The sequence below is a fragment of the Ascaphus truei genome, chromosome 1 (assembly GCF_040206685.1).
Source record: "Ascaphus truei isolate aAscTru1 chromosome 1, aAscTru1.hap1, whole genome shotgun sequence".
NCBI classification, from domain to species: domain Eukaryota; kingdom Metazoa; phylum Chordata; class Amphibia; order Anura; family Ascaphidae; genus Ascaphus; species Ascaphus truei.
This window is the reverse complement of record NC_134483.1, coordinates 73,904,312-73,927,098: the sequence shown is the minus strand read 5'-3', so window position 1 is coordinate 73,927,098 and position 22,787 is coordinate 73,904,312. Positions and strand designations below refer to the sequence as shown.

The 22,787-nt window shown below is 42.3% G+C and overlaps 1 protein-coding gene across 3 annotated transcripts in view; it reads left to right on the top strand.

The window, feature by feature from the left end:
* PDE4D (phosphodiesterase 4D) overlaps positions 1-22,787 on the top strand; it is a 1,562,913-nt gene that overhangs the window by 918,019 nt on the left and 622,107 nt on the right. The window contains exons 1-2 of one of the 3 annotated variants that reach the window (XM_075589616.1): positions 2,084-2,406; positions 2,575-3,392. The exons of the other annotated variants lie outside the window; for them this stretch is intronic. Of the exons in view, the coding sequence (XP_075445731.1) occupies positions 3,346-3,392 (47 nt within the window). The 5' untranslated portion in view covers positions 2,084-2,406; positions 2,575-3,345. Of the gene's footprint in view, positions 1-2,083; positions 2,407-2,574; positions 3,393-22,787 lie in introns of those variants that run through there. 3 annotated transcript variants of the gene reach the window in all.

Below are 22,787 nucleotides of genomic sequence, written 5' to 3'. Positions count from 1 at the left end.
TCTCTTCCTCCCTCTGGCCCGAGGCCCGCAAGGGAGTTCGCATCATCTCCCCTCTTTCGAGGGTTGTACGGGTGCACCCCAGCCCCGAAGGGTTGGTTGTTCGAATGCCATCCCCCCTTAGCCCGAAGGCTCAGGGGTTCTGTGGTCCGGGGTCTGGACACCACCTCTCAACGAGCTAGAGGGCCAAATGCTTGCCACAGACCTTTCCTACTGAAACCACAGATAGGATAGTACTGCATTTGGTCATAGCTGTCCAGGTCGAGAGGAGCACTCATATCGCCTTCATCTAAGCCAAAGGGCCAAGGCACCCACAGACAGCTGTTTCAACCTTAATGGGTCTCATCAGTGTGGGGTTGATTAGCTGGCTATGCAAAGAAGCTAAAGGATGGGGTTTACCATACTGAGTTAAGTTATGGTGAGTAAAAAAAGTGACAAAAACCCTCCACAGAAAAGCAAATATGCAAATGTAAATACAACAGTATATATATATATATATATATATATATATATATATATATATATATATATATATATATATATATTATATATATATATATATAGAACAGATTTAGGCAAAACAAAGGCAAACATATAGAATTGAAACAGGGGGTCTCCGGAGTGGAACCCCGTTAATTTCAGTTCTGAGGACCCCCTAACTTCGGAGATACTTGACTCCGAAGTAGGTGCCGATAGCTGCTCTGGCTCAGCAAGATTTCAGATTTGAAACTCCCGCATCACATGAGCCAATAGGAAGCCGGGCCAATTATGTCACCACTTCCTTTTGGCTCACAGGGCCTGAGATCTCTGAACAGAGGACATATTGTGAACCCTGGTAGCCGAGGAGAGCAGCTACCGGTACCTAATTTGCCTAATTTCCTAATTTGCTCTGGAAGCAGGGGGTGACCGGAGCTGAAATTAACGGGGTTCAGCTCCGGGGGGGCTCCCTGCCTCAACCCTATAAATATAAAAAAAAACAAATTTGGAAAGAAAAGAAAAAATGTGCCACCTTGTATTGCCTCTTTAAATTCACACTAAAAGAGAACAAAAGACAAAACGGAATCGTGCTAGATCTACAGTGACATATTTATATATGGTTGTGGGCTTAAAATACTTTGGCAAAATAATTTTAACTACTGTACTGTAAATGACTCTTGCTTATGAGAAGATACACAGATAAGTATTAAACGAAATAATATGTGAAGTTAGATACAGTATAACACTAAGCTTTTGTGTTCTATACAGTACACAAGGTCACAATCCTATATGCCCCAGGGATCCCATTCTTTTTGACACAATATATATGATGTGGTGGATTTGGGCTTGAGTTTACAGGGTTGTGTGTGTTTTTGATGCTAAAAGAGACCCTCTGAACAAAAAAAAATACGTTTTTCCTATTTCCTCCTTTGTGTTGGCTTGTAAAGGTATTTAAATTACGATTTAAGAGCACAGACATTTTCTTCAGATCTGATATGGTGTATTTCAAAAAGCATCTAGCAATTTAACATTTTTATAACATTTCAGTAATTGTCTCATAATAATAAAATAAAATAAAAAAAGATTGTGTGTGTGTGTGTGTGTGTGTGTGTGTGTTTCCGTGTGTGCAGCACTTGCCTTTTTGTGGAATTCCACCCTGGGTTACAAAGCAGAACAATGTTTTGTTTTTTTTTTACGTCAGTATTTCTCCCTATAGTATGTACAGTATGTGATGAAAAGGAGCTAGTGATGACAATCTGGGAAAAAAAGAGGGGACAGAAAGGGAACCTCTCAGTGCACTTCATGCTTTCATACAGAGTTAATAAAGGATGTGCATTTCGTAGCACAGAAGGATATGGTTCAGGAACTCCTGCACCCCAGGAAATCCTTCCAACAATGATGTGTTAGAGGTGAAAAGATGCTAGGAAAAGGGAATCGATTGTGTAGGGATATCACACTAAAATAATACATGTGATACTATAAGTTGTGTGAATCAGACAAGTTGAAAACAACATAGTACTGTATATAAAGCACATAAAGACTAATAAATGTTGTTTTCCAATGTGTAAGTGCATTAGAATATTTGTGTATACTCTACAAACCTGTAAAAAAAAAAAAAAAAGGGATTAATTTACAATAGTTCCTGTTCTTCCCCCTTGAAGTAGATTCAGAAGAATGTGAGGAGAACCCACCTAAAGGGCCCCCTTGACGCCAGCACAACCTCTGTCAGGCAGCATTCACTGCAGCCTGAAGCTGGTTCTGCTGCAGAGTAACAGTACAGTGCCACAGAATCTGTAGGTGTCCTGAGCTGCAACCGAACGCCGTACAGGACAAAGGAGAAAAAGAACTGAAAAGGTTAACCTGGACATTTCCTGCTGGGGAAAATGTACCTACTAACGTCCTGTTGGTAGAGCAAAGGCTGCATCCCGTAAGGTGAGCATCAAGAAGAGTCTTCCACAAAGGCTGGAGTCTCAAGTGTAAAGAATGCCTCCTAATAGATGGCTGAGCAGGGGAGAAGGGGGGACAGCATGAATGGAATTCTTACATTGCGTTTGACTAAAACCTATGTTTTCCTTTTTTTCTCTGCATTTGTATCAAAAGGCACTCACATGGCTCTGATGCACTTCAACTAGCTCGTGCATCAAACCGGATCAATAGTTTAATCATTTTATTGCGAGGGAGTTGCCAGCCTTTTTATGAGGCTGAGCGTCACAAGTGAATTGGAACATGACAGCACCTAGCAATATTATGGCAGCTAACTGCGAACCTGGCTCTTTGGAAAGAAGGTGCTTGTTGCATTGTTACTCATTCAGCTGAAGAAAACAAACAAACATTGGAGGAGAAAGGTTCAAAAAGCAGTAGCATTTTATAGCAGTATTGCCTATTTGCACCTTTTTAAGGAACACGTCATTTGTATGGGCACCAATGAATGTGTTAAGAAGAGGAAACAAAATTCATTCGGCATTATGGCAGAGCAATATGAAGTTATGCATTTTTTGGAGAACCCCTATGAAGGTTGGTTAACACAAATCATTGATGTGACTAACCATTTTGTGCACTACAGAATCATTCACCGTATGGGGCTTTAATACGGTAAATCAAGTCAACTAACTTTTTCCAGAATTTTTGGGGGTTTTTTTCTATTCTTTTTTCGTGTGTTTTAATTAACCATTCACACAGGGTGGCATAAATGGATGGACACATGCCTGTGAAACACTGTGATAATTTGCCTTTCACCTGGACATTGCTGTGTTCATGGAATACATTGCTGGCTATAACCCATGACTGCGGCTGTGTTACTAGTAGGTTTTGGATTAAATCTGTTGAAATTGTGAAGGCAACTAGAAAGTTAATGTTGCAGGCCCTGTGAAAATGATGCACGTCAATAATTTTCCTTTTCGGAGACATTCTTGGATATGGTAAGTAATCAATAAAATCTTCAGCTGGTAGAGTAAGAATGCTTGTGCTTTGCAAATAAAATGTCAGCTTCTGTACTACTGAAATGTGTTGTATTGATTCTGAAAAGCCTTTCACCCCAAAATGTTACTCAGTCCCTTCAGCATTAGGCTTCGTCCCCGCCAGCGCTGAGTGGGCTGAGCGGGCAGCGCTTGCCGCGTTAACTTACATATATATAAATATGTAAGTTCCCGCTCATGCGGTGTGCACGGCGCTCGTGCGCGGGCACACACGCTGACCCGCGTTCGGCGCTTACCAAAACAAAAAACCTATACTTACCCGCACGCTCAGCTGGCCCGCAATGCCGCCCCCCCTTTAATCCCCCCACGCACGATTGCTTGGAGGACACCCGGCGCTCATGCTTGGAGTGCTCTCCATGCATGAGCGCGCTCAGCGCCAGCGGGGACTCAGCCTTAGAATGGTCAAAGGAAGCATTGCAAGTCAACAACTAAATCTGTTACAACTAAAATATAACATAGGGTACAATTACCATCTATTAAATTACTGTTGTGCAATTTTACTCTTCTCTAACAAATGTTATTTGCAATAGTTGACAGGAAAGACCTATTAGGCCATTATTCGAGTGGTTGTCACAGTTAAGTAAATGTTAAGCAGAAAAAAATACATCATAATAACTTTATTACTCGATAACGCTTTATTTGTGTCAAATCTTGCTTTCAAAAACTTTGATGATACTAAAAATAATAAACGTGCATTATAGTTCTATAGGATTCATGTTGGGCATTGTGAAACTTTACGTTTTTTTTTCCTTTATAGCCTCAGTCAGTCATTTCCATGTTGGCATAGTACCATCTGTTTGTTTAGTCGTTTGTATATAGTGCCAGCCAGTGTATGCAACACTTTACAGAGATATTATACAAGACATACGCAGAAGAATAAGTGCATAATACATGAAAGTAATGGCATCACTAGCCCGAAGAGGTTACATTAAAACTGGTGTATTGGGAGACATACTGTACAGAGACCAGAAGAGTACATGGAGGTGCACATGTTGTAGTGCAAGGTTTAGAGCGTAAGTGCACATTGATATTTGATGTGTAAATAAATACTGAATGAATATCAGTTCGATAGCATTGCAGAACCAAGAAAATGTGGTCCCACAAATTCAATTGGATAAAGCCATATGGATTTTGTTAATCTGACCCTGGGTATTTAATAGGTACCGTATTAGAGATAACACAACTGATTTTTTTTTAGGCTGTGTACCATAAATTGGTGGGAGGGCCGAGGTAAGGAAAACACCTGCAGCACCAGTATACAGAACTACTACACATTCCAGGGGACATGACCCACTTAGGAAATACAGGCCTTAACTGCCAAGGTATTTGATTCAGATTAACAGCCTACATATTTTCACATTACGAAAAATTAGGTGACAACTCTACTCTTGGGTAGTTATGTTATTGGGTGGCTTTAGTTTAGGAATTGGTATTTTTTACCCATAAGCAGGAGGAAAAATGTGAGATCTCCTTTTCATCCAGGATCTTGATTTTGCAAACTCTATTTATATTTTGCTGAAAAGTTCATTTGACCGCTTAATGGAAACTTTCAATTGAAATCTTTTTGTATAAATAGTATATTTAGGAGGTAAACAAAATGCCATTACATTGCTAATCTGTGCCATTCTAAACCCCTTCAGTGTTCAGTGCCCTAATGACGTACAGTCTAAATCAACAAAAGTGCCACCATGGGGCCCTTATGATATACACTGTATGTCACTGCCCTCGTTTTTTAGGGGCTGAATACAATCGTCGCTCCCGTCAATCTGAACCCCTTCAGTGTACATCTGTATCGCCCCAAAAGCAGACAGCTTTTAGCGCAGCTAAAGGGTCTGAGCCATTTTCTGCCGTTCGCTGATGTTTGGTGATAGCTTCTCTATTTCAATCTGAAACTCACCAGCCCTTTTATTCCCTATACCCAATTTTCCATGAAATGTCTGTGAATTGACTGTATAACCCTTTTCATTAATGTAACTATGTATTGTTAAAACTCTGTGCCTAGGTCATGCTTGAAAACCACAGGTAACTCTCAATGTATTACTTCCTGGTAAAACATTTTATAAATAAAAAGAAATAAACATACCATATTGAAGGGGGGTCGCCCCCTTCCCAGTCACCTGTCCGACGGACAGACCTCCAAACTGATCACATGTTCGCTCAGAAGAGCGGTCAAGCGATCAGGAAGTGCCAAAGGTTTCGTGGCCACGCAGGCGGCACGACCCTCTGGCACTGAAATGGTTAATGTGTTAAGAACATGGCAGATAGTGGGGCCTATTCATTTCATTGTGATGATGGTATTTCTGTGCAAAAATAGGCAATACAGGAAATCCAATCCTGGAAATTGAATTTACAAGCAGCAGTCCACACTGATCGCCAATTACTGAGATTCTGCCATTCGCAATGCTGTTTTGGATTTTAAAAATCCATTCACGATCTAATAATTTAGATTTTAAAAATTCATTCAAGATATAATCAATTAGATTTTAAAAATCCATTCAAGATCTAATCATTTGAAATATTAAGGTAGTTAGCAATCATGATTTTTTAACACAAACATTTTAATTTGTTCTATTAAAAAGCAGGACATGTTCACAAAGCAAGATACTAATATTATATAGGCTTCTGGAGGGGATTGCTGCGTTAAGACATAATTTGGTTCTGGCTACGTAATTCTGTGCAATATTCAAATATTGTTTTCAAATGAACCAAACTTGGTATTCAGATGTGCTTCAATATGAGAGAGACCATTATATTAGCCCAATAACCTGATAAAGTGACCTGCGAAGATCTGAAGTCTTAAACCAGGGTCTGTCATTTCATTAGCAGGTGCCCTCGCTACAGCCACAAACCTGCCCTACTCCTCTGCCCTTCATACAGTTCCTGTACCTGTACATATGCAGAAATTCTTTACTACTGACTTGAAGTCAGTTTTGCCTTCGAGGAACTGGAAATGTTAAAATAACAGTATTTGTCATGTGTTGTATTTTCAATCATAGGCCATGTAAAGTAATGGGCTTTTTAGGTGTAACCCAAGACTAAGAATATTTTCTCTTCAACATTGCCAGAATGTGCCCTTTCCTTAGTAACTCTGCAACTAAAACTCTCATGCATGTCCTTATTATTCTCGTCTCTGGTCTTCCTGCCTACAAACTCCATACAATCTATTCCAAATGCCGCTGCCAGAGGTATATCACTCTATCCTAGATTTGCATCGACCCCTTTCCCCCTGAAATGTATTCAATGACTCCCCATTAAACTCTGCATTAACTATACAATTTTTATTTACTCCAAAGCTCTACATACTATACTATCCCTCTTATATCTCTGTTTAATCTTCAACTCTACCCATTCTCGTCTCTTTCACTCTGCTGAAGGATTTCTCCTCTCTGCTCTTGTCTGAAACCTTTTTGCTCACTACCTGTGGAACTACCCTAATACACACCCCTCCTCATCTTCAAGTCATGCCTGGAAACTCGCCTACGCAGGGAAGCATTGGGTTAGTTTAGGCCTGTGGTTATTCCTTGCTCTCCTGAAGCACTTACATGGCCCCTTGAACATGTTTTATACTGCCCTTGCTCCTATTGTACTCTGTAAAATATCCCATTATTCCATTAAGATTGTAAACTCTGTAGGGCGGGTGGGACGCTCTAATTCCCATTGCTTTAACTTACTGTTTAATGCACTTGAGAAACGTAATATTATCTCCCAGTACTCCCTTATTCATTTTATAAAGCGCTGCGTACATTTTTGGCGTTCTATAAATAAACACACAAGAATGCAAATACTGTATGGTACTTGAAAAATACAACGACTGATTTGTCAAAAGGCTTATTTTCTGCATTTTGGTTCATTCAAAATGCAGCTTTTCACTGTTAAACTGTTCCCTATTCAAAATATGCCAAATATGTCACAAGCAGACCAAAAAGTAACAAAAGCCTTCTGGTTATGTCATTTGAAATAATTTGGTAAAGACATCAGAATAAGTGATGAAGTTGAGAAGGTGACAGGTGTGTAAAGTGCTTTATTTAAATGTAGAGGTCATACCAGGCTACATAAGCAAATGCAGAGTTTCCTTGACATACAGATGTAGCCAGATTTACCGCTCTCGCAGCCCCGAGGACAGTAAACTGCCCAGGAGGAGGATTAACTCTACTGGATTGCAGGCTTCTGAAGCAGCATCAATCCTTTTGGGCCATCTTCAGGGAGAGAAATACCGGTACTCACCTTTCAAAAAAGCTGCGCAGCCGTCTCTGCATCTCTCTGCCTGGATCCATGTCTTCGCTCGCTGAAGGAAAGCAGGACTGTATTTCCTTACCCCTGGATGACTTAGATGCCCTTATATGGGGCTCTACATCATGAGAGAAAGGCTATATGGCGATATTTGGTCATTTACATCATCACGGGGCAAGCTTAGGTGTTAAAATGAGTCATTCTTGCATATGAGCTGATTTTGGGGGGTGGGGTAAAGGTGATAGTTACAAGAAACCTCAGTGGTGGAATTTTCAATTAAATATACCAGTACCAGTGTATGTAGATAGAATACATGACCAATAGATCTTATCTCTGATTATCTCAGTCACATTTACAGTATATGACCTGATAATAATTTTACAAGCAGTTGACTTTGCCACAGCCACAAACCTGCCCTATTCCTTCTCTGTTCTTATATCCTGAACACCACCTACATACAGCACAACCAGCATCCTGGTGTCTTGAGAATCCTCTAGAAAAACAAAGAAGACACTTGTCTACTTAGTGTAGCCCTCTTTCCATCTAGTCTGAAGTGTCTACTAGTGCTGGCGTTACCTGTTGGCTCACAGAGATCTGAGCTTCTGCCACTGGGAGCCTGGGTAACAAATATACTGAGTGTCAGCCAATTAGGTAAGATAACCCTGGGCAGGAACCAATAATAACAGCCCACAGATTATAACCATAACCTTTACTGTGACAGATAAACATAGACAGCATAAATGAAATAGCAACACTACTGGTTACAGCTACTTATACCTCGCGTGGGCTTTTTCCCACCACCGTGTACCCACACACCGTGTCCACCATACCAGATGAGTCCCTTAGTCACTTTACACACAGAGTGTCCCCAAAGGATGCCCACCCCTTTAGGTGTGATCAGCACCTTCACTGTACAGTATGTTGGTGCACTTTTGTGGAAAGGTACCTGCCGGGTGTGTCCACACCCGGGCGCACTGATGAAGGAGAGCACGGGGATCCGCCGATCCAACGATAGCCTCTGCCATGTGGAATGCCTTCCACTGGAGTGACCCTCGCAGTGATAGCCCCTTTTTCAGTCCAGTAGTCTTATCCCAGACTATGGCAGCAGGTTGCTCCGTGAAGCAGCTGTGGCCCTGTACTTACTAGCTCTAAAAGGCAGATCCCTACCTAATGGGCCTGTCCCTAAAGCAGCCACAATCTGAAGGTGAGTTGGGGTCTAGCTGGGGCCTAGGGGGTCTCTGGCCTAGTGCAGAGGGTCACAGACCCTTGCACATATACACCCTCCCCAATCTGTGTCCCAGATCCAACTGCTTTGCCTGCAGCGCGTGAAAAGTATCTATTCCCTGCTGCAGGGAACTCTAGAGCCCTATTGGCTGCTGTGGGTCACCTATGTGATCTCCAAAAGCCTCATGGGAGTTGTAGTTTCCCGCGGAGCCTTCTCCTATTGCCGTCGCGTGCGCCTAACTCACTGCGCATGCAGAAGTCTCAAATGGCCGCCGCTGCTCTTGCGCATGCACGACCCTTCGCGCACCATCAACATGGCGGCGCCCTGCAGAGGGAGCCACCGGTGAGCCCACCGCCACCCGCACATCCCCCGTGACATCGGAGGTAAGGGGGGGAAAAACCGGAGGACCGGGGAGCCATGGGGGACCTTGCTACATTAGTCTAAGTTAATGGTAATTTAAAGAAATTGGCATTATACTGAATGTGGTTAAATTTAAGGTTTACAGGAGAAAATTAATTTGCACTTCGGAACCATGGCTAACTTTCCAGCTATATCCTCTAACTAAGTCCTCTTTGATTTGAATCATTCACTTTTATTAGTTATTATGATATTGCATAAAGCTATACTTTTTTAGGAACCGGCTTGTTTAACTACATGCTCCATTTTCAGACAGTTTGGGGGTATTCCTTAAACTGCGGTACTGCCGATCAGCACTATCTCATTTGAACAAACCTAGAAAGTTTAGAAACATAGACACATATAATTTGACAACAAATAAGAACCACTTGCCCCCCCTTGTCTGCCCATTGAAACGACCCCCTTTGAATTTTACATGACGGTGTAGGCCTATATGTAGGCCTACTTTTCCTTCCCTTTAGAACCCTCAATAATTGTATTTCCCCCTTTTTTAATAAACCTTGAGGTCCCTAATTTATGGCTAGAGTAATAAGACTGATAGTTCTTGGAGTCTTTGTGATTTAATTTCTTTTGTTAGGATAGTTGCTATGGGGACTTGGTTTGGGAAGGAATGGTTTAGCAACATTGTAATGATTATATGTTATCTTGGTAACACTGGAGACTCTAGAAAGAGCAACATATAGGGGTTGCTGGCATTCACTGGAACCCTCCAGTGTTTGGTTATTATTTTAAGGGTGCTAGACAGGATCCAGTCCAGTTGCAGTTTCTGTCTCAGTTCATTAGTTCAGCTTAATTTTGTTGTGTTGCTGCTAACCATGTAGGTCTACACAGGGCCGTCTTAATAGCATTATAGGCCCCCGGGCAAAGCAGTGCACTGGGCCCGGCCTACACAACCACTCACAGGAATAAAAATGGAAGCCATTAATTGCCTCCCGTGAATCCGTTACAATATTCTGCTTCCATAACATTGCAAGCAATAAAAACGGCAAAATTTCTCTCACAAATGCAGACATGCGAACTCTCCGCTACAAGTCGTAATTGTTCTCCTTCTACCGAGATAGCGGGAGATTTGAATGTTGAGGAAGGTGATCGGAAAATTAGTGTTAAATTCTGGTCTGTGCATAGATTAGCATGGGGCCCCTATGCTGGTGGGGCCCCCGGGCAACTGCCCAGCGTGCCCATGCTTTAAGATGGTACTTGGTCTACCGTGACTGAGGTGTGCGGCCGCATCCCTGCCTCTGCATTTACCAGCTAGACGTTGGGGGAAGTTTGTAGTGGTAAAAGTTTTGTCCAAGCTGTGGTAGAAAGACAAGTTTCCTGCTAAAAGCCAGACCTCCTTCTAAATTCAGAGCTCCCAGTTAATGCATTGCCATTCCTACCACAGGCGTGACCATCTCGTGTCCAGTGCCCACTAAACGGAGTGCCTCTGATGCTGGGTGGTGCTGGCAAACCCAGACTAGGTCCATTGGTGCTATTTGTAATTTAAGTAATAATCCCCTCAGAACAGGGCATTACTGGCCAATAATGCCCTGTTCTCAGGGATTATTACTATTATAGGCTAAATGTAGGCGTATTTCATAAATAATAGACAATATAGTTAAATTGATTTTTTTAATTAAAATAAAATGGTAAATACATGAAACCACCTCTATATACTCTTACACTGCAGATATCTATATCCACACACTGCCGCCCCCTCTGTGTACACACACATACACCAGCTCAACACACACAAACTACTGCTACACACTCACACAAGCACACCACACACACACACACACACACACACACACACACACACACACACACACACACACACACACACACACACACACACACACACACACACACACACACACACACACACACACACACTGGAGCTCTAGACACTCACAACACAGCAGCTCTACACACACACACACAGCAGCTCTACACACACACACACAACACAGCAGCTCTACACACATAGCAGCTCTACACACACAGCAGCTCTACACACACAAACTCTGCTGCTACACACACATGCTACACCCATAAACACTGCTGCTGACACTGACACACTGACACACACTGGAGCTCTATACACACACCCAGTAGCTCTACACATACACACACCACAGCAGCTCTACACACACAAACTCTGCTGCTACACACACATGCTACACCCATAAACACTGCTACTGCTGCTGACACTGACAAACACACACACACACACACATCAGCTCTACACACACACACACACACTGCTGCTACACATACAACAGCACAACACACACATACACACACACACACACACACACACACACTGCAGCCACAATAAAAAATGCAGCAACTTACTAAACTTTGCACTCTCCCCCCCCCACCTCTACACACAACACAGCACAACACAGCACCTCTACACACACACACCCCCCCACGCACACACACACAACACTGCACCTCTATACACAACACAGCACCTCTACACACACACACACACCACTGCACCTCTACACACAACACAGCACCTCTACACACAAACTGCTGCTACACACACATGCTACACCCATAAACACTGCTGCTGACACACAAAATCTCAGTCAGCTTGGGAGGGGGAGGAGTCAAACCGTGGCTGATCCCCTGCCCTGTCTCAGAGCTGTTACTTCAATCTAACCAATCCCCTGCCCTGTCTCAGCTTTTCTGAAAGCTGATTGGCTAGAAATAAACAGATTGAAAACTGCACTTTGCAAGCTGCTAATTTCCGGGCATTACTGATTGGTTAAAATTCCGGGCATTATCCAATCAGAGAGCAGGGTTTTCAACAATTCCCGGAATATTACTGCTCTAGCCTATAATCTTCAATAAAGAACCTCTTTGCATTCTTATCGAAGAAGAGTGCCCTGTGTAAGTGTCTGTGGAGTGTCCAGCAGAAGGAAAAGGTCTGTTGCTGTAAAAGCTTGGTTACAGTAAAAATGATTTAAAAAAAAGTTTCATAAGAAAAGTATGTAGCTTGTGATGCATGGCATACTTGTGTTTAAAATAAATAATGGTCCAGTATAATTTTCCATCAGGTAAAATCAAAGCTATCCGTAGAGCGCTCTCAAATGTAAAACAAGGCCCAAAGTTTTTACTGGCCCCTTGTTAACATAGTATAGTTTGTTACTGATGAAGATGTTAAAACCTGTTTTAATATTGCGGTTTACAGTATGCTGAATGAGGCAGGAAATATTTGATTATTTATGTCACATCTGTTTATAATATCCCCAGTGTCATATCAGAATTATGTACGGCATCAGTCTGAAATCAGATCAATGTTAACAAGAAGCTGGTATCTGTCATTGTCTGCTTCTCAAAGCCTGGATGAAAACTGGACAAACATATTTTTACTTGAGGGAGAAAGATCTTGGAAAGCTTCTTGTGACTTTACGTCAATGTCCCTCAGGCATCAGATAAAAGTTACTGTATTCTCCAGTTGGTAAAGATTCATTGAGGGCTATGCAGGAAATTCCTGATTAGAAGTGCGATTAGAAGTGCATTAAACATTCCACCCTATGCCCTCCTATGCGTCCCCTTAAAATGTAGATAATATATATATATCCAAAATAAGCTGCCATTGATACGTTTAGTTACATTTGCAAAGCTGCTTGTGCAGACTCTAGGTACAAGTGACTGCTCTTTTGCTCTCCCCATATTGAAAGCAGGCCCAAGTAGACTAAAAATTGGGCAAAGTAATTTAAAGCTTTGACGCCGACAAAAAATTGTTCAGAATGGAAAGAATTATGTTGGTCCACGTAAAGATAATAGATCTATAGTGCTCTAGGACCAGGCTGCCGCAATTTTAAACTACTTCCTGGATTTACTGTAGTTCTAAATACTGTACATAACTCCCACCCTCATGATAAATTCTCCTAAATCATACAGTGACCTGGTCATGGGTCTTTCACCATACTTACCCTTTATTTTATTTTTATTTATTTTTTTTGTAGAACTTCTACACCTTATCCCACTCTCTTCAGACCGGACATATTTCAATAATTTAATGAAACATTTCATTATTGTATTGTGCTAAGCAACTTCCCCCCTAACCGCTCAACTCACAAAAGCAAATGGTGCAAAAATGAAACTGATACTCATCACATTGTGATTGATAGGTGATTACTTAGTGATCCTTACATATCTGATTTGCTCTGACTCTTTTGACAGCGCTGCAGGGGTAGTGGGCTGCTGAAGAGTGCAGGGTTAAGCACCCTTGACCATGACCTTACTGCAGAATAGTGTGCTGATGGCCCATCTGGCAATTAGTGGTTTATTGGTTAAACCAATTAATGGTTTATTGGTTTATGGTCGCAGAAACTATTTCGGGTTATCCAGTCATGGGTTTTGATTTAGTGATGACTATTTTTATTTTGTTACAAGTTGCCTGCTGGGGAATTACCCAATGATTATCGAAATATGTATAAAAGGAGCAATCCATGCAATATCCTACATCTGTGGGGGGTTTTTTTGTTTGTTAAATCAGTTCTGCAGTATTAGATAATACTTAGTACATTTATTTTAAATTCAATGGTTTATGCCATTGTTAATATAATGAGAATCCTTTGATTTCTATACTAGGTTTGATAGCAGCAATAATACTTTCCATGCCTTCCCCCTTTTTTTCTCTTCTTTTCATTTTTTCTATATTTAAAGCATGTAACTGTATAATTTTGCATTATTACCTACAATTATTATTATTATTATTATTATTGCCTACATTATTACCTACTGGCAATCGTTTGGTGCTCCTGTTATAAATCTGTAAAAATCCTTATGGTGTTACTAACATAACAGCTGCTTCAGATGGTGTAACTCAGCAACTATAATGTATCCTTATATTACTAAGGTAACATTATCTATTATTACAGAACACAATTCAAATTGCTGGGAACATTGGCAACAAATTATTACAAACAGGAAAGTGTCTCAAAGATCTTGCACTGCTTGGGAGGTGGGCTAAAACCTGCTATAGAAATCAAAGGATGCTTTAAAACTCATTAAAACTGGCATTAAGAGTTGAATAAAAATACAGTCACTATTATCTAATACTACAGAACTGATTTATTAGAAGAAAATAAACCCATAAGATTTCATATGTTTTGCTGCTTTAACACACTTCCCCAGCAGTGCAAGATATTTGCAACATTTTCCTGTTTGTGATAGTTTGTTGCCAATATTCCCAGCAGTTTCAACTGCAAACCGTAACAATTAATGTTACCTTAGTTAATTTATGAATACATTGTAGCTGCTGAGTTACACTGTCAAAAAGATTGATTGAAACTGAAAGGCAGACATTTAGTGAACCCTGGGATGCAGGATCTTTGATGATCGATTACAGGAGAACAAATCGATCGTCATCTTAGGTAATTTGTTTTTTAATAAAGGTAATTAAAGGCTGCATATTTTTTCAAAGTCCCGCTTGGATTGCCTCTTTAAGGGGCTGGCTGGTCCCAAAAATATTTCTAATCTTTAACCATTTTTCTGACTACACTAATTGGATTTGAAACACCATTAGATTCTAAACTTACAGGGAAAAGGGAGACCAAAAAGCGCACCAGCACAAACGGAGCAGGAAGAACCCAGGACAAAAAAATGATTAAAAGGGCACTTTAATGTGGCAAAAGACCCATCCAATGCATTTCGAACGTCGCAGCGTTCTTTTTCAAGGACCTTTCCTCCTTGAAAAAGAACGCTGCGACGTTCGAAATGCATTGGATGGGTCTTTTGCCACATTAAAGTGCCCTTTTAATAATTTTTTTGTCCTGGGTTCTTCCTGCTCCGTTTGTGCTGGTGCGCTTTTTGGTCTCCCTTTTCCCTGTATTGCATTGAGTAGCTGCACAGCCTGCCTGCCTGCCCTACCAGGATGTGAGTACTTGTATATTTTTCAGGGGAACCTGCCAATGAGACTGATGGTGAGTGGGTTGCACCACACACCACCTGTCTTCAGGAGGATAGTACCCATTATATGACACAATAGGTACTATATCAATTGTTAGTACCCTGGTACAGTGGTCTGGCTTATTATCATTTTGAGATATACCTGCATTTGAGCGCTTCAGCTATTTTCCAGATTCTAAACTTAAGCAGCTGGCTTTGAGAACAACGACTTATTTAATATCTATTTAGATCTCTGTGTAATCTTGAGCAAGTCTGCATACAAAGTTATACATTTAAATACTGGGTATATTGGGTCATATTTACTAAACAATGCTATGACATAAGACACCTTCCATGTCCCAGAGACTCCCTAACGCCCATTCACCTGAGTGGGCTGTGAGGTGTCTTCAGACACAGATTGGCCAGTTCCTTTGAGATGCGGATTTTTACGCATTAGTCTTAAAGGGGCAGATTTGTGATGAATTTTTTTCTCTCCTATTACTGAAAATCCAATGAAAGGGATTTGGAATTTAAACCTGGAAACTGAATCAGAATCATCCGTCAAATGGAATTATAATAGGTGGAGGAGGAGTATATAAATCCGAGTCCCATGGACGGATTTTAAACAATTCGAGGCGCCTGAAATGGATGAAATCCGACTTCGGATTTCAGCGTGCGGATCAGATATCGTCCTGAAAAGGCCGGGAGAAGCCACGTATCGGATTCTGACGGATAAACCCATCTCTACCTGTTGGTAAATATGGATCGTGGTCCGTACAAGTACACACATTTATTATGCAGTTCTTCTCTAAAAAATACCTCCCAACACCAGAAGACCCTTACAGCCCATTAAAGTGAATGGGTTATAAGGTACCTTCTGAAGCTGGAAGTTGCATTATAGAATACCACAAATTTGTAAAGTTGGCCCTAAATATGTTGGCACTTCATGGCAAACATTTATTGTTCCTGTTCAGTACTGCTACACTGAGCTGTGAAAGAAATGTGATAGCTTCTAACCTCCGAATCTGTAATTGTCATTAAATCTATATACTGTACCATTTGAAATGTTTTTTTTTATTTGGTGTATGAGCAAAATATGAAAGTAGGTTGATAGCAAGCCTTCATGCACTAGCCCACTCATCTTTCTTCAAGGTTATGCTAAGGTGAGCCTGCCTTCATTATCATATTCCTGAGCCAGCTGCCACTAGCAAACAGGCATTGCACCAATGAAAGCAATGCAGTGATAGCCAGATATTCAGTAGTCAGTACAATCAATGCAAAACGATTACGGTACCCACTTGTATTGATAATGCTTACATAATCTGTGATTTGATATATGTTTGGAATGACTTATTCTGGAAACCATATGTAATAGTTTTATAGTTCCATGTGTGACATGTTAAATGGCTTGTTTGTAAATATAGTCAATTATGCAATTATATGCTTGTGAAGAGCTTAGTGACTACTTTCTGGGGCACACATTTGTCATTAATGGTCAATATGTGGTCATCAGAGTCTTTTGTGAAAAGGTTTCTCTCATTCTGTGTCAATTAAAAAAATAATATTGCAATAGGGAGGGCTGGGGAGAATAGCATAATTTATTAACCTGTGGGCAATTATATTTAGAATTCCATTAACTTCCTTTGTACAGTATTCGTCTTCTGGGAGTATGAAAATCTCCCACTTTATGAAATTAAATGAATGTGTATATGAGAATATTGTGCATAGTTCCTTTCTGATGGAATCACAGTGGTCATTTACTTTAACTCCTTGTATCTGAGACAAGTTTGAGGAGCATTCTATGGAATTAAAGCCGCAATCCCGCCTTGATCTTTTTGTAGTTTTCAAACTTACCTGACCTGGGTGGTTTCCCCAGAGCTCTGTGGTTGTCCCCTGATGTCCTGGTCTCCCCATTTCAGGGGGTTTGTGCTGGTGTTGACATTAAAAAAAAATCGGCGAGCTAGAAACATGGTTGCCAGGGTCACCAGTAGAAAGCCGCAATGTCATCTAATGACCGTTGGAGAGGGCCCTGGCCCTGACAACCATGTTGTTTCCCTAGTGGACCTCGGTCTATCCCGGAGCTTTCCACTCCTGAAGGGGGGTTCTTGGATGTCGGTGGACCACTGATGAGCTTTGTTTAGGTAAGAAAATCACTTGCTGTTTTAACTAATAGGGGTGTACTGTTAAGGTCACCTTTTATTCAAAGCACAACAGTAATTTGCCAAAAACATCCTGTTTTTATTTGCCTTAACTGATGATGATTTGTTATTCTAGTGCAGGGGTGCGCAATTTTTTTTTATTTGCGCCCCCTTGCCTGCTCTCCCCCCAGCTCGCACCTCCCCCTCACCCCCTCTCTTATATTCTCTCCGGCACCGGTGGCGTCATTTGACTTCACAACCTTATGTGACATTGTGTTGTGTATGTGTGTAACCCCTTGTGCCTACAACTTGTTGCCACTTGACGCTGCGAAATTAGGGCGACGCATCAACAGAAGCCGCCGGAGAACAGATAAGAGTGAGTTACAGAGGCCTTGCGTGCTTCCCCGGCATTTAATTTAAATCTTGTGGGGAAGAGTGTGTGTCCTCTGTAAGTGCTGCGCCCCCTACCCCAGAAAATCTTGCGCCCCCTAGTTTGCATACACCTGTTCTAGTGCAAAGCCAGAAAAACTTGTAGCTGCAATAATCAGTAACCTTGATCTGCATGTTAAAGTGAACAGTGAACTTTGCACTCTGAATAATCATCTATAGTTTATTGTAAATAATATTTGACCTTGGCTGCCAACAGGTATTTATAGGAGAGAAATAGAGATACTTCACATATCACTAGTGCTGATGAAGAATGTGGATCTTTTATTCAAAATAAGCACCAATATTTGTGCAGATGCCTTATTTCTGAATCATTAACAGTTTCTGAAACCAGTATTTCTGGTGTGTACAGTATGTATATACCATGTATGTATGTTTGTGTGTATGTGTGCTCATTTTCATGTTATTTCCCAGACTACCTTTGCTGCAGTGGAATCACTGTATGCTAGGTGATAATGGTGAAAGGCAGGGTTGCAGACCTGTCTAAGACATGTGAATGTGCTCACAAGTGATATTTTTATTTGCTGTATGTATATATATATATATAGCAAATAAAAATATCACTTGTGCGTTGAATCAAAGTTTCGGTCCCCCAAGTGATTGGTCTTGAGAAAGGTTTTAGGAATGACTGAAACGTTATAGTCCCAGTTGCCGTGAATAAGGCATGCAGTTGAAGTAGGCAAATTCGATAGGTGACCAGACTACCGTAGCCCCACACGTTTCATCTTAAGAGACTTTGTCAAGGGATATTTAGTCGCACCTGGATGGGGGTCTTAAGTAGGTATGTATATGTATATGATATATGTATATATATGTATATATATGTATATATATATATTGTGACAGAAACCAGGGGTTGGTAATAAACTCCATATACAGGGCTCCCAGGATACTGAACAGTTTCTGTCCTGTCTAAGCTGAACAGGGCAGCCTCGTGGTACAGGCACTCCATTCCACAGTTTGTCTGCTGCCTGTTTTCTGTCACCTGTCATGCTGATTAGAGTTCAGGTATATAAGACCTGTTTCCTGTTTCCTCTGGGCCCCGCCCAAGAGCCTGGAAGGCTGCTGAACTGCAGAGGGGTGAGAAAGCCTCTTTCCCAAATCGCTTCATTCATTCTGTTAGTTTGTCTAAAGACTGCAAAGGTACTTATTTTGTTGGTGGAAGTGGACAAGCCACTTCCAACTCTGAGTCAGGGACATCTAAGTTTAAGTTATCGCTCAGACGAGCAGCTTTTTGTTTGGCTTTGTTTTCTGTTTAAACTGTGGCAGTCTCAGTGCCTGGGACTGAATAAACCAGGCATAGCCTGTTTAAAGGAACAGTACGTGACGTCTCATCATTTAACCTACCCTAAAAGACCGTGTTCTAACAGTCCCGGACAGACGGCGGAGCCCCGGAGTAAGCCGTTTGTCACATATGGTGGAGAATGCGGGCAGAACACTGAAAGGTCTGGGGGTTAAAGAACTTTAAAAAAAAAAAAAAAAAAAAAGAAGGTTTTTTTTTCTCTCTCTCCAAACAAGATGGAAGACGTGGTGAGTGCGCTGGTACGCAATGTCGCTGTCCAGAAAGACGCGAATGAAGCCCAGCAACAGGCGAGTGAAACCCAGCGACAGCTGTTAATAGCCCAGCAAGAGACTAATGCAAACCAGCAAGAGACAAACCGCCTGCTGAGAGAGGAGCAAAAGCGGTTTGCTCAGGGCTTACAGCAGGAACTCGAGATCCTGAGGGGGACTATCAGTAACCTTCCACTGGCAGAGGCAGCCCCAGTTCCGAAAATGACCAGGGCAAGCCACTACCTTCAGAAGATGGGACCCTCGGATGATGTGGAAGCCTATCTTCTCACGTTTGAACGCACGGCACAGAGAGAGGGATGGCCAGAAGCTGAGTGGGCTGTAAGCGGCGAACCCCAGAAGGCTTACTTTGATCTAGAGCCAGCCGAAGCTAACGTCTATGCAAAATTGAAGTTCGAGATCCTCGCCCGCCTCGGCGTAACCACGGCTGTTCGTGCCCAAAGGTTTCACGCATGGTCCTTCACGATGGATAAAGCCACCCGAAGCCAGATGTATGACCTCATCCACCTCGCCCGGAAGTGGCTACAACCCGAGATCAACTCAGCAAGCCACATCGTGGAACGGTTGGTCATGGACCAGTTCTTGAGGAAACTTCCCTCTGCCTTACGCCGTTGGGTCAGTCGGAGTGACCCCCACAATGCGGATGAGCTTGTGGCCCTTGTAGAAAGGTACAGTGCAGCAGAAGAGCACCCGCAACCCACAGTCGTGGAGCAACCCCACTATCCGAGGTTCCAGGACTCTTCCAGAGACGGTAAAAGGGTACCGGGGTTAAGGGGCGCTGAAGAGCGGCGACCACCTTCACGCCGCTCCAGCAACAGTGGTTCGCACACTAAGGGCAATAACCAACATGGGGAGCCGGGAAAAGGCTCTAAGTGGGACACAGACTATGTACCTAAATGTGTAAATTGTCATGAGAGGGGCCACACAGCAAAAATCTGCCCACTAAATGATGAGCCCATGCAATGCAACAGCGTGGAACCTTATTCGCTGTTGTCCCAATGTATGGGCCCTAGCCCAGAGGACCCCTTGAATAACCATCTGTGGGCATTTGTAAAGGTTAATGGTAAGAGGGTTCGGGCACTTCTTGACTCTGGGAGTATGGTCACACTAGTGTCCGAATACCTATTGCCCATTAAGAAGAAACAGGTAAACAGTTCACAAAGAGTGGCAATTTGTTGTATACATGGGGATAATCATGAATATTCCACTGTTGATGTTTTTTTTGAAACAGAATTTGGTTCTTTAGATTTCAAGGTGGGTGTTGTACCCAAACTGGCACATGATGTGTTAATAGGGACCGACTTTCCCCATTTTCTAAAAATGTGGTCCCCAGCTCAGAATAGCGCCCAGAGTTCAATAGCAGACCATAACGAAGTGTTAGAAGAAACAAATCCTTTCCCTTTTTCAGAAATGGAGGTTGACGAGGGCCCAAATAAGAAGGGGGAAAAGGAGGAGTGCTGTGAAATTCCCTTCCCCATCACTACTTTGGTAGGGAATACCCCAAATCAAGATGTTGATCAGGCACTTACCACCCCAGTACAGGATAAGACCCTCGCTGACCTAGAGGTCAGTCCTGGGAGTTTTAAGAAGGCCCAGTGGGAGGACCCCACATTAGCGGTAGCAAGGGGAAATATACGGGACCAGAATAGTACTCATGGCCAACCAGATAGGTCACTTGCTTACCCCTACTTCGAGGTAGAGAACGACCTAGTATATCGGGTTGATAAAAGAAAATCAGTTACAACTAAACAATTGTTGGTACCACGGACATTCCGTAACGTAGTATTACACCTCGCACATAGTCATCCATTGGGGGGACACCTAGGGGTGGAAAAGACAAAAGAAAAGGTTCTCCGAAGCTTTTATTGGCCTGGGGTTCTGGCAGAAATTACAAACTATTGTTCCTCATGCCCAGAATGTCAGATCACCGCCCCGTGCAAAGCATACCGCAGCCCATTGGTACCCCTTCCCATAATAGAGGTACCATTTGACCGGATTGCTATGGATCTAGTAGGACCCCTAATAAAGTCTGCTAGGGGACATCAGCATATATTGGTAATATTAGATTATGCTACCCGATATCCGGAGGCAGTTCCCCTACGTAGCACCTCTGCTAAAAACATAGCAAAAGAGTTAGTACTTCTGTTTTCCCGGGTCGGAATTCCTAAAGAGATCTTATCTGACCAGGGAACACCATTTATGTCCCAAGTAACAAAAGAGCTATGTAAACTCCTAAAAATCAAGCATCTCAGAACCTCAGTCTATCATCCACAAACAGATGGTTTAGTGGAAAGGTTCAATAAAACCTTAAAGAGCATGTTACGCCGGGCGGTCGATAAGGATGGGAAAAACTGGGACTGTTTGTTACCATACCTGTTATTTGCCATTAGGGAAGTTCCCCAGTCATCCACAGGCTTCTCCCCGTTTGAACTATTGTATGGCCGACATCCAAGGGGCTTACTGGATATAGCCAAAGAAACTTGGGAACACGAGGTTACCCCTTACAGAAGTGTAATAGAGCATGTTGCCCAAATGCAGGACCGCATTGCTGCAGTCCTACCCATAGTGAGGGAACACATGGAGAAAGCTCAAGAAGCACAAAGGAATACGTATAATAAGGGTGCTAGGGTCAGAATTTTTTTTCCAGGTGATAGGGTACTAGTTCTGGTTCCCACCGTGGAGAGTAAATTCCTTGCTAAATGGCATGGGCCATATGAGGTCTTGGAAAGAGTGGGAGAAGTAAATTATAGGGTAAGGCAGCCAGGTAGGAGGAAACCTGAGCAAATTTACCATATAAACCTACTCAAGCCCTGGAAAGATAGAGAGGTCTTGTTAACCCTAGTACCCCCAGGTCCGTCAGAGAATCAAGAAACTGACCCAGAGGTTAGCATAGCTGAAACACTGTCCGTGCATCAGAAACGAGAGGTCCAGAGTTTAGTGAGAAGGAACAAAGAAATCTTCTCTACACAGCCAGGTAAAACTAACGTAATTAAACATGACATAGTCTCTGAACCGGGGGTCCGAGTTAACCTTAAACCGTACCGAATCCCAGAGGCCAAGAGAGAGGCTATAAGTTTAGAGGTTAAAAAAATGCTAAAACTAGGCGTAATTGAGGAATCCCAAAGTGGGTGGAACAGCCCTATAGTTTTAGTCCCAAAGCCAGACGGTACAACAAGGTTTTGTAATGACTACCGGAAACTAAACGCGGTGTCAAAATTTGATACTTATCCTATGCCCAGGGTGGATGAACTTGTAGAGAGACTGGGCAAAGCCCGATATCTCACAACCCTAGACCTAACAAAAGGGTACTGGCAGGTTCCCCTCACAGAAAGGGCAAAAGAAAAAACAGCCTTCTCAACCCCAGACGGCCTCTTTCAATATAAGGTGCTGCCTTTTGGCTTACATGGAGCTCCCGCCACA